The sequence below is a fragment of the Mixophyes fleayi genome, chromosome 8, assembly GCF_038048845.1.
Source record: "Mixophyes fleayi isolate aMixFle1 chromosome 8, aMixFle1.hap1, whole genome shotgun sequence".
NCBI lineage: Eukaryota > Metazoa > Chordata > Amphibia > Anura > Limnodynastidae > Mixophyes > Mixophyes fleayi.
In genome coordinates, this window is record NC_134409.1 from 12,949,218 (window position 1) to 12,961,390 (window position 12,173).

The 12,173-nt window shown below is 41.5% G+C and overlaps 1 protein-coding gene across 2 annotated transcripts in view; it reads left to right on the forward strand.

Moving 5' to 3' along the window:
- Positions 1-12,173, forward strand: part of TNNI3K (TNNI3 interacting kinase) — a 174,510-nt gene continuing 162,337 nt past the window's right edge. For both annotated transcript variants that reach the window (XM_075181918.1, XM_075181919.1), the window contains exons 1-2: positions 1-109; positions 5,701-5,809. In XM_075181918.1, coding sequence (XP_075038019.1) covers positions 70-109; positions 5,701-5,809 — 149 coding nt within the window. In that variant the 5' untranslated portion in view covers positions 1-69. The remainder of the gene's footprint in view (positions 110-5,700; positions 5,810-12,173) is intronic.

A 12,173-nucleotide genomic window follows, 5' to 3' on the forward strand; every position in this document is an offset into this window, starting at 1 on the left:
GGGACATTGTTCTTGCAGCGTGAATCATATTACCGGGAGTTCTTGGCTGAAAGACAGAACGCTAAAAGCATGGGGAATTATAAATCTAGGCCTACCCAGACTTGCACGGGTAATGTACTATATTTTATATTTCAATATCCGTATGGTTTAGTGAACGGTTTCTGTCTTTTTTATTAAGGGAAGTGAATGTAACTTTCTGTAAAACGTGGATCATCCATGATCTATTCTTTTTTTTGCTTTTATAATTTCCAGATGAATGTATTATCCTGCGCTATACATGGCTACTATCAATTAAATCTATTGTCATTATTTTGCCCTCTCCAATAGGATCCCCGTTATTAGCATAGAGAAGACCCCAACATTTGTCTTTATGAAAACTGTTTTAGAAAGGTTGACTTGAGGCTGTGTTGTCTGTTGGACTTGGGGATGATAAATATGATCAGGTAAATTAATTATGATGACAGACAATAGCTGATTCTGTGATTTAAAAGAGGTTGTCCACGGGAGATAACTTTAATTGACTATAGTGTACATGCTCTCCTGCAACATTGCCTAAATATCTTACTTTTATCCTGCCTGTGCTTTTTATCTGTGTATTCATTAAATTAGACAGAGTTGTGTTTGTGATCCTGGTCTCTAGAGATAACAGTGGCCAAGAGTGAAGCAGACTTGTTGCATATTCCGAAACGATGAATATAAACAACTCAATGATATAAACAAATAGCTAAACAGAATTAAGCTGAAAAAGACTAATAATAATAATAATAGTAATAGTAATAATAATAATAATAATAATAATAATTGTATTTATATAATTTTCTCCCAATCGGACTCTAAGAACTTTTTATTTGCAGAATAAAAACACTTGATACAAAATAAAGATAATAAAATGACATCACGTGCCTATATTTTGCATGCACCAGTTGGTACAGGAACTGCATTGATTTATACATCAAGGTGGCATCTGTGAAGGTTGCAAAATATTGCATCCTCTGATAGGAGAAGCTGGGTCGGTTGGGGCTTTTCTAATTAAATGTGGTCTTGGTGCATCTCTGCACCTCAAATTCAGCCAACAAGCAAAAAACAGATATTTAGTTTGCAGGATGAGATATTTAAATGAGAGAGAGCATTTATGAGGGCATTCCATTGTTAGTAGGTGGACCCTGTGCTTCTTTTCTCACAAAAGTCTTTAGGAGATACCAGTATATAAGCAGTCATCCTAAACTGACAATGGGACATCCAGGCACATGTACTATCAATGGAATATCTGGACACATTTCATGTGGGTAATCCTATAATATCAATCGGACATTCAGGCATATTTCGTGTGGGTAATTCTATATTGTCAATGGGACATCTGGGCACATTTCATGTGGATAATCCTATACTGTAAATGGGACATCCGGGCACATTTCATGTGGGTAATCATATACTGTCAATGGGACATCCGGCCACATTTCATATGGGTAATCATATACTGTCAATGGGACATGCAGGCACATTTCATGTGGGTAATCATATACTGTCAATGGGACATGCAGGCACATTTCATATGGGTAATCCTATACTGTAAATGGGACATCCAAGTACATTTCATGTGGGTAATCCCATACTGTCAATTGGACATCCGGGCACATTTCATATAGGTAATCCTATACTGTCAATGGGACATGCAGGCACATTTCATGTGGGTAATCATATACTGTCAATGGGACATGCAGGCACATTTCATATGGGTAATCATATACTGTCAATGGGACATGCAGGCACATTTCATGTTGGTAATCATATACTGTCAATGGGACATCCGGCCACATTTCATGTGGATAATCCTATACTGTAAATGGGACATCCGGGCACATTTCATGTGGGTAATCATATACTGTCAATGGGACATCCGGCCACATTTCATATGGGTAATCATATACTGTCAATGGGACATGCAGGCACATTTCATGTGGGTAATCATATACTGTCAATGGGACATGCAGGCACATTTCATATGGGTAATCCTATACTGTAAATGGGACATCTAAGTACATTTCATGTGGGTAATCCCATACTGTCAATTGGACATCCGGGCACATTTCATATAGGTAATACTATACTGTCAATGGGACATCTGACCACAGTTCATGTGGGTACGTGCATTTATGAGCATACAAATAAATATGTAATAAAGATATTTAAGCACACAAAATTGACAGGTAATAAAGATGCACCAGGTGTCCCTTTGTCAGAGTGCTCAGGAAGGATGAGTGAGATCATGCTGGTATTGGCTAGACTTCACCAAGAGGCGCCGAGTCTAACAGAGTAGAAGGTATTCACCAGGGATCCCCGCAAGGAGATTTGGGCTTAGCCGCTTCCACCCTGCAGGTCACGGCCCTCTGGGGAAGTTCCCAGTGAGACAGAACAGAGATGTAACTTGAGAGTCTCTAGTAGAATACTGGAGAGAATGAGGCGATGACCCAGGATAGGGCTATCCACGGAGGGGTAGATAGGCAGAGGTCAGCGTCACTCAGGATATGCAGCAAACGATGAACCACAGCTATTACCACTAGGGAGTGGAATGGATCAGCGGAGGTCAGCGGTGCATGCAGAATAGGTAATCGGCGTTGCTCACAGCGATTACCGCTAACGAGTGGAACAGGTAAGCAGAGATCAGTGGTACACAGGATCACAATGAGGAGAAGGGAGCTGCTTCCAGGGCAGGTTAGACTTGAACAACCAGCACTGAAAGGTGAGTGGAGGAGCCTTATCAAGGAATACTGACCAATGACCAGATAGGCCAGGTAACACAGGTGAGGCAGTTGCACAGGCGCAGACTGCTGCTGTCAGGACAGCATGCTTAAAGGGAAGAATTAGGATGAGGGATGGCGTGTCGATCCTCGAGTGGAGATAACAGGAGACCGGTGTGACAACCTTTAGTCTCATAAATAATTTAAGACATAAAGGCTAGAGCTGGAATGAGCATTATTTTAGGAGAAAAATAAAAAAGTTGAAGTTCATTGAAGGAGTAGTTCTAGAGTGAGAGTAGGGAGAACATTGTCACGACATTTCCTACCTTGTTTCACCATGTACAGTTCCAGCAGGACCCGCAGAAGCAGATTCAGACTGAGATTACAGAGGCAGCTCCAGAAGCCATAATGTGTGCGTGCACCTAGGTATATTGGAGGCAGGTAAATAGGAAATGTGTTGCAGGGGTTCATTCTTCCAACTTTGTAAGTGACCTTTAAAATCTGTATCATTAGTCAACATCTAAACCACTTTGCAAACTGTCTGAACCTTAGGGTTGAGGTCATTTAGTATAAAGTACACATCTGTTGGTTGCAACGGTGATGCTTTCCAAGACAGAACATTAGTCAATGTCGCCAGCAAATCTACTGGTGATGGAAATGGTCATTAGCAACAGAGAGGAGAGGACCAGTTTTCCAATCCCAGTTTTGAAGGGGAAGTCTAGAATTTAGATCCACACTTGAGCTAAAAATCCCTAAAGAGCAACCTGTACAAGTAAAAGGAACACATTAATATATCAAGGCAACAATGATGCAACTATATATGTATATCTATATATATATATATATATATATATATATATATATATATATATATATATATATGTATGTATATCTATCTATATATATATATATATGGAATATAAACAGCAGAATGCTTATAAGTAACCAATAGAGACACCTATGAACGGGTTCTTTTATAAATGCAGAGGAATGGACAACTGGGCTTAGGAACTTGTGTTTGTTTCTTCCTTTGTACACATGTATGGAGAAAGAGAAGGGTGGGCTCCATACATAAGGCCAATCCGGGTCTTCTGACCCGCCGGTCTCTAAACAGACTGATCAAGAGAGGCACCTGTGAGGTGCCTGTGAAAAGGCAGCTAGAATATGCAATCATTGTTTTAGACCTGGGGAGGAGCTGAGTTGCCTCCTGAGACACTCTGCTGAGGTGAACACTGATATGTTGAGTGTGTTTGGACACAAGGTCCAACACCTGAGAGAGGGTATCGCTAAATTGTATTAGCTAGTAGCCAGATGGCTAGGATTTTGTTTTTGTTTTGTTTGCAAGCTGGTGAATAAACTAGCTGTGTTTTTTAACCTGAAACCTCTGGACTTGTGTGGTTTACTGCTGCTGTTTGTCGCCATCTTCCCCCCCAGGAGATGGTACCTGTTCCCCTGATTATACTACAAAGAACATAGGAAAAGTAACAGAAATGAATGACTTTTGGGAATGTCCTTCAAGGTTACCCTCTGACAACTCTTCCATGTACATAATTGTCTTCACTTTATTTAAGGCCTAATGAGTCAATCAAGTTTTCAGGACTTAGAAAAGTATTATTGAAGCAACTGGGAGGGTGCTCAAAACGTTTGCACACTCTGTTCAGTTCAGCCAATAAATAGCATGGACCTGATTCGGAGTGAGATGTACTCCCGTATGACTAGCGCGTCTTTGCGTGTTTTCTCACACTGAGCGTGCTCAGGAAGAGGAAGTACACAACACTTTTCAGACCTGCAACTTTTTTGCCACTTACGACTCCTTGCAGCTGAAGAAGCAGGATGGGGAGGGAAGATGTGTTTTAATGTAGGCGATAAACAGTAAGACCATGTTCTAGCAAATTGCAGCCTGGGGTGTAGTCACAGATACAACTGAAAAAGCAGTTTAATTTGCGGATGGTCAAAGGCAGGTATAACTAGTGGATGATAATAAACCATACTTGCCTACTTCCAGTAGGCGACGTCCGAGAGAGGGGCGTGGCTAGAGGGCAGGAGGGGGCGGGGCGCCTTGAATCGCGTCATTTTGGCCCAGCCCCCTCGAGTGAAATGCAGATTTTTCGCGGGGGACAGGGCCAAAATGACGCGATTCCCGGTGAATCGCGTCATTTTAGCAAGTTAATTTCGGGATGCGGGAGAAATGCCAGCTCTCCCGGGAGTCCGGAAGACTGACCCGAATTTCGGGAGTCTCCCGGACTTTCTGGGAGAGTTGGCAAGTATGTGATAAACACCCAAACTAACGAAGGTTTGAGAATGATTCGCAGATGCTTATTAAGACTTTAGTAGTCTCTGTCTCTGCCATAGATTAAGATTTGCAGACCTTGATGTAGCAAAAAAAACAAACATTTTTTCAAGTTTAAATGATGCTTTACAGCAATTACGTTTGTAATATATAAAAAAAAAAGGTTTTCCTATATGCTTGCAAGTTAGACGTAAGTGTCTAAGGGACGTGATTGTTGTCAAGCGGACTCATCTAGATTGTAAGCTTGCGAGCAGGGCCTTCTCACCTCTTTGTCTGTTCTACCCAGTTTGCTTATTAGTTTACTGTGTTTGTCCTCAATTGTAATGCGCTACGGATTATGTTGGCGCTATATATATAAATGATGGTGATGATGAGGATGCTACTCTGAATACGACGTACATGTGCATAGACCTGAGTGCGACTTTTTCAATCGGTTCTGCCTTCGCTTGCGTTTCACTCTGGATCAGTTCTTAAGTGTGCATTAAGATGTGCAGAAATACGTCATGTCTATTGTACCCCACAGAGCTTGCGCTAACTTAAATTATTCAGTCAAACATGCAATTGGAAAAGGGGCGCTGAAACTTTTGCAAGCAACTGTAAGCACAAAGCACAGGGAAGTTATTATAGCTATAATTTTCTGTGATCACATCATTAATCTCTCTTTTATTACAGATGAGTGGAAGAAAAAAGTGAGCGAGTCCTATGCAGTTATTGTAGAAAGACTGGAGGACGACCTTCAGATTAAAGAGGTGGAACAAGCAGAGCTGCGATTGGTGTTCAGGTAAGGGGCAAAGCGTAATATCGCCTTCGCCAAACGTTTTTTTTTTATGTTTATTTATGATTAAACCAAATCCCATTGTTTTGGTTCCTGCACTTCTGATGTTAGAAGTATCTGCTCACAAATTAGACTTTGTATCCTGTGGGATAGGTGCATATAAATTTTTAATGCCGCGCAGTATATCGCAGGCACGCAGGAGCAGATTAATTGGCTGGGGATCTTACAAGACAATTCCTCTTCTTATCTCAAGGCTATTGAGTAACAGAGAGGTTAATATGCAGTCTACATACAGACCTTGACATGCCACATTCCAGAGGTCCAGAACAATGGAGCCGATTCTGCAACATCTTTGATGTTTTAAAGGATATATTTCCTTTTTATCTCACTATAAATGTTTAGTAAAACATATTGGCTTAAGGCATTCTAAAAACCAAACGTAATTTATCTGTATGGTTGCATTTATTAAAAGGGATGATTAGCTTCCTACCTATCTTTTAATATAAATATGGTGTCACATGAATGATTTTGAGATTGTGTACAATTATGAACCCTTAACATAGAATTCCAAAAGCTCTTTTGTTGTTGTAAATGCTGCTTTGCTGTAAATTCTGGATTTTTTTTGTTATAAAGCATGATAATGAGTCAGTCAGATAAAATAATCATTATTTTTTTCCTTTTAAAAGTCGGCGCTACCACTAGATATATCAAGACCGTTGCCTAGAGCACCAAGGTTTAGGGGTGTCGTAAAACGTTGAATGGGCGACGTAATGTCAATGATGTGACTATTTTCACTGCAATGTCCCTGCACCGTGCTTCAACGCCCGGGACTTAAATTAAACATACACTCCTTCATTGGCTGACAATGAAGGATCATCGATAGGCTGGCGTTGCGTGGTGACGTCCAAACCTGACATAGAGGGTGTCAGGATTCCCAATAAAAACCACAGAGAGAGGATAGTGAAACGAAGTGGTTGTTATTAACACCGGTTACACAGGTTTCAGGTTGCAGTACGGTAGGGTATGGCAGAAATAGCTAAAGAACACAGTTCATAACAGATGCAGGATGCGGTGGTCCGCAGGACTTTACCACGAAGTAGCGGAGATGGCACACAAGGTGCGATGGTCTGCGGAGCAAGGCGCTGAAGATTCAGACAACTACCAAAGGATAGTGGAGTAGACACAGTGGCTGTGATGATCTGTGGATAGATGTGCTGGAGATTCAGAGAACAGGTAGCAATAATATGCAGAGCGTTACCATAGGATAGTGGAGTAGACAGTGACTGAGATGATCTGCGGATAGATGTGCTGGAAACTCAGAGAACAGGAGCCAGAGAAAAGGAACAGCAACACAGGTAAATGCAACAGACGATCTGGCAAAGGTTGCTGGGACAGGCATGTTTATATAGGCCAGAAGCAGGTGTTTAAGCTTCCAGCAATAACACGGCAGGTAAGAGCAGTCTAAGTAACACAGTGGCCCCTATGGTGGACAGTGGTACTCCAGGCCGGATACAATATATACAAAGGTCCAACAAAGTACCTGCAGACAGGAGCTGCAGGATGCAGGTCGTGACAGAGGGGCAGAAACCGGGCGCACTGACGCTGCCCAACCACCTACTTGCTCCACATAAAGCGAAAGGCATGGGGAGTATGTGGGGTGAGGGCTGTAGAGGGGTGTCTAGGGCACATTGACCTAGATTGTCACTAAAGCTATATTTATAGTTTACCTAACCTACCTTCTTCCACAAGAAAGTCACTCAACTGACGCCTAGTTGAACAAGCTCTCTCAGGCGTGGTTCTAGAATATCCCATAAATGCTCAGTTGGGTTCAGATCTGGTGATTGAGAAGTCACGTTATATGACTAACATCGGTGTCATGCTCATCCAACCACTAAGTGACCACACAGGTTCTTTGGCTAGGGTTATTATAATTAGCATTGACCTTGCCGTGTAATGGAATGATAGCACCCAAACCAGGCTAGGGAAATGCCTTTCATGACATTATGCAGCCACTAGAATTCGTCACTCAGGGCTGTAGAGTTCTTCAGGCTGATGCCACAGGTACACTGATCTGACCATGTCACCTACATCCACCGCTTGGGCGTACATTGCCTCTGCTCTTTGAACCATTAAACTCATCAACATGCATTTCCAGCTGTGATGAACGGTTTATGCGCTGCAAACTGATGATCTCCTGCTCTGTTGAGGTCTCGCCGGTATTTCTTTTGATGAAAGTGGCTGCTCACACCAGCGGTTGAAAATTCCAGTCAACTTATCCGCAGCTACTCACCTGTTTTACTTTGCACTTTCAATTAATGCCTCACTATCAGGCCCACTCTTTGCTGATGATGTTTTTCCCCCTAGTTCCGTGCTGACTACACCTTAGACACCGTCGTTCGTGAAACAACTGAAGCTCTTTCATCACTGAAGCTTCTGCCAAAACTGCCCCAACAATCGCCCCTCTTTTAAACTCCCTAAATTCTCCATGCCGGCCATAATTATCGACAACCAGGGCAATCCAGCATTTTAATACATGACTGTGACTGTGCTAGGACGTTATTTGTTTAATTACCGCATGAGCATCACCTTAGTGTCCCTCATTTAACCATTTTTTTGTTGGTTTTTGTCACTACCTGTAAACACAAATGTAAAAACATCCAAGACACAAATCGTATCTAGCTCATTGGTCTGCAGGGACGTCTCGATTTTAAAAAGCAAAGCAAAAACACAATAAAAAAACAATGTCTGAAGAGAGGTGGAGGTTGTGGACCTCATAGTCAAATGACGGGTCAGTAAGTGATCAGGGTTACAGATGCTTTATGGGGAGGACTTTGAAGGAGCAATCAACTGTCAGCAAGAGAGGTCCGATATACTAAGTGCATACACGCCAACAGGGGGAGAAGTCATGTGACATGGGGGAAGAGGGCGTGGTGACATTGGCGCATCACCATATCCCCGCCCCCATTATAAAAAGCCAAAATTCACGAAAATGCCATAAGCCCCGACCCCTCCATTCACTGTATCGGCAAATACGGGAGCTTTGCCTACTCTTCCGGGAGCCTCCCGGAAATTCCGGGAGAGTAGGCAAGTATGACTAAGTGTTTCATATATGTTTTTTGAATTTTGAAATTTAATGTTCTCTTAACATTATTGAAAGCTGACACCTTGCTTACTTGCCTTCCGTCTATGTCCAGTAGCCAAAGTGTCATGTACCACTTTGCTTTGTTTTATTTATTTTTACATTACCCAACAAAACATTTAGAACAAACAGTCTCTCTAATATCTACATTATACAGCCTTTTTTTTTTTAATGTTTTCGGAACATAAAACTTTAAAATGCAAAAATGAATAAAGATGCAAATAAAAGCAAGACTTTAAAGTTGGAAAACTGATTATTTATTACTTGTATATCTGTTCTCCGCACAAAATTTACTAGAACAGGGCAATATGCAGAAAGGATTTGTGGAATGTCATGGTTAATTAGATTGTAATTATGTCAGTGAGATATTATTTCCATTAGCGCTGATGCAGATTGTGGCTTAACATTATCTAAACAATTCTTCTTGGCAAGCAAATAAATATTGCAAGGAATTTATTAAAGTTTCAATATGAATTTCCTTCAGATCTGGCAACTTGTTTTACTGGGGAAAAATTAAATTATGTTTAATCCATTTAAGAGAGAGAGAATTCAAACTCTGCACAGCAGTATAATTTGATAGCATTCATCTATTATTTTTTTAAACGGTAACATCACCTTTATCAAAATATATCAGAAATATCAAGATTCTTAGGGGTAGATTTATCAAACCTCCTAAGAAGGAAGAGTTGAGGTGTTGCCCATAGCAACCAATCAGGTTCTAGCTATCATCTTCTAGAGTGTGCTAGATAAACGATAGCTAGAATCTGATTGGTCGCTACGGGCAACACCACCACTTTTCTTTTGTCGAAGGTTTGATAAATCTACAAATTATGGTGTGATTTAGAGTTGTACGTTAGTGCATTTGTACAATGTAAAGATGTGTCCTGGTGCAAAATGATGCACTGCACAAGGTCCCTTTCGCTTAGAGGGTCTGATTCATTAAGGAAAGGAAGGCAAAAAAATGAGTAACTGTCATGAATCGGGGTCTTAGTAATGTTTACATCTCGGCGGTACCATATCACTGTGCATTTCCCTTTTGGTCGTATGCAGAATTCTATCCTGGGACAAGCGTGACTTCTGTCTGCAGTACCGGAGGCTGCCATCTTGGGTGAGAGATTTGCTAAACATCCTGCGAAGTCTAAACACCTGGGGGTAAATGTATTAATGTCCGGATTCTTCAACTCCGGCGTGTTCGGCCATTAAATTTAAAGCGGCGCTGCATTGCAAAGGGAAGTTTCCCTTTACAATGCAGCACCGCTTTAAATTTAATCGCCGAAGACGCTGAACACGCCGGAGTTGAAGAATCCGGACATTAATATATTTACCCCCTGATCTCATCCAGCAATTGGCTTCCTCTGCAGACTTTAAGAGTCTCCTGCTACACTCAGCAAATTGCCAGTGCAACACTTTACTAGTTCCAGATTACTACAGGGGCTGTTTGTTTGCTGTTTCAGTCTGCCTGTTGTATACAGATTTCAACCATCAACCCTTTGTGGGAATTCAGCTTCACCCTGTTTGCTGTTCTATGGATTTCTACCATTTACCCTCTGAGTGAGTTGAGTTTCATAGTGTTTTCTGTTATATGGACTTTTACCATTAACCCTCTGAGTGAGTTCAGCTTCACCCTGTTGCTGTTATATCGACTGCTACCATTAACCCCTTGTGTGAATTTAGCTTCATTCTGCCTGCTGAAATAAAGACTTTGCTTATTTATTCCACGTGTGGATTCATCTTCGTTCTATCTGCTTGTGTACAGATTCCAGCTGCTGCCTTCTGTGTGGATCTTCCTTTCACCAATCTATTCCTGTCTCTCCTACTGGCTATCTTGGGTAGTAGGTTGTTGTTCTGAGTCATCCACATTCTGGAGCCATCTCTGTGTCTCGGGGTATCGACTTCCAGTTCCAGGCCTAAGCCAGGTTCTGAGTTCAGAGTTGTCCAGGGCCAGTTCCAGGTTTGTTCAGGAGGTTGCCACCCCTGTATATCCTCTGCCTGAGTTCTGAGTCTTCCCAGTCCCAGTTGTGGTACTATATTTGTCTGAGTCTCTGAGTTCTTTGAGGTACTGAGCAGGGCCGTAACTAGGACTGTGCGACAGGGGCGACCGCCCAGGGCGCAAAGCTGAAGGGGGGCGCAATTTAGGAATATTTTAGGTACATTTGGTAAAATTGAGGGCTAGGGGGGCGGCATTTGCCTTTCTCGCCCCTAGAATTCTAAGTTACGGCTCTGGTACTGAGTCTCTGGTCATGGGTTCAGGTCCTCCCTGTTCCCACGTCCAGGTTCCAGATTCCAGTCATTTATTCCAGTATGGAGTCCAATCTAGCATTCCTCCTCCTGAAATCCAGTATACAGGATTAGATCAAGCTCTATGAGCAAGACATTCTTCTGGCCTCACAGTTTCCTCTACACTCCAGCCACGGCTAGTCTCAAGTGTCCTGAGACGCATTCCAGAAACCCTATTACAGTGACAGTAACTTTTTACCTTGGCAAAACCATGTTGCATTGGAGGGGAGGTAAATTTAAAATGTGGAGACAGATTTATAATTGGGGTAGGACATGTCCTAGATCAACTTTAAATTTCAGTGTGCAAATAAAGCTATAAAGTATTTGTGTGCTACATGAAATTACAGCAAGTATTTAACTTATGTGCAAAATAATAAAGTAATTTGCACCTCTTGCATTGTAACATGGTTTATCCCGGAGAATATTTACTCCTTTTTTTTTGCATTACTTTCCTTAATGAATCAGGCCAGGAGAGTCAGGTCAGGGGTATTAATATGGTGCAAAATCAGTATAGTGAGGGTGTGCCGAAGCAAGTTAACACAAGTTGCGGTATGTAAACTTTGCACCTACATAAACTGGATGCAAGTGAATGATTGCAGCACCTACACTATCTATCTAGATTTAAGGTTACACGTAGCTTAAGATGTGTACAACTCAAAACAGCGATTTATATGTATCTTTGCTCACACAAAAATGGGGAATTTTTACGTACAGTTACGTATCTAAATGGGTCAAAAATTAAATTTCTATCAATAAGTGCATATCATTACTGCATATTTTCCCATTAGTAAATGACCTCCTCTGTCTAATAATAGGCAATTATATCATTTCCTGGTGCAGTGTTCATAAATTTGCAGCCAATAGTAAATAGCAACCAATCAGAAGTTGGTTTTTAGTTTTCACACTGTGCTAGAAAAACAACCGATATAGGCTTTGGGTACGTGAGTTTTTTTT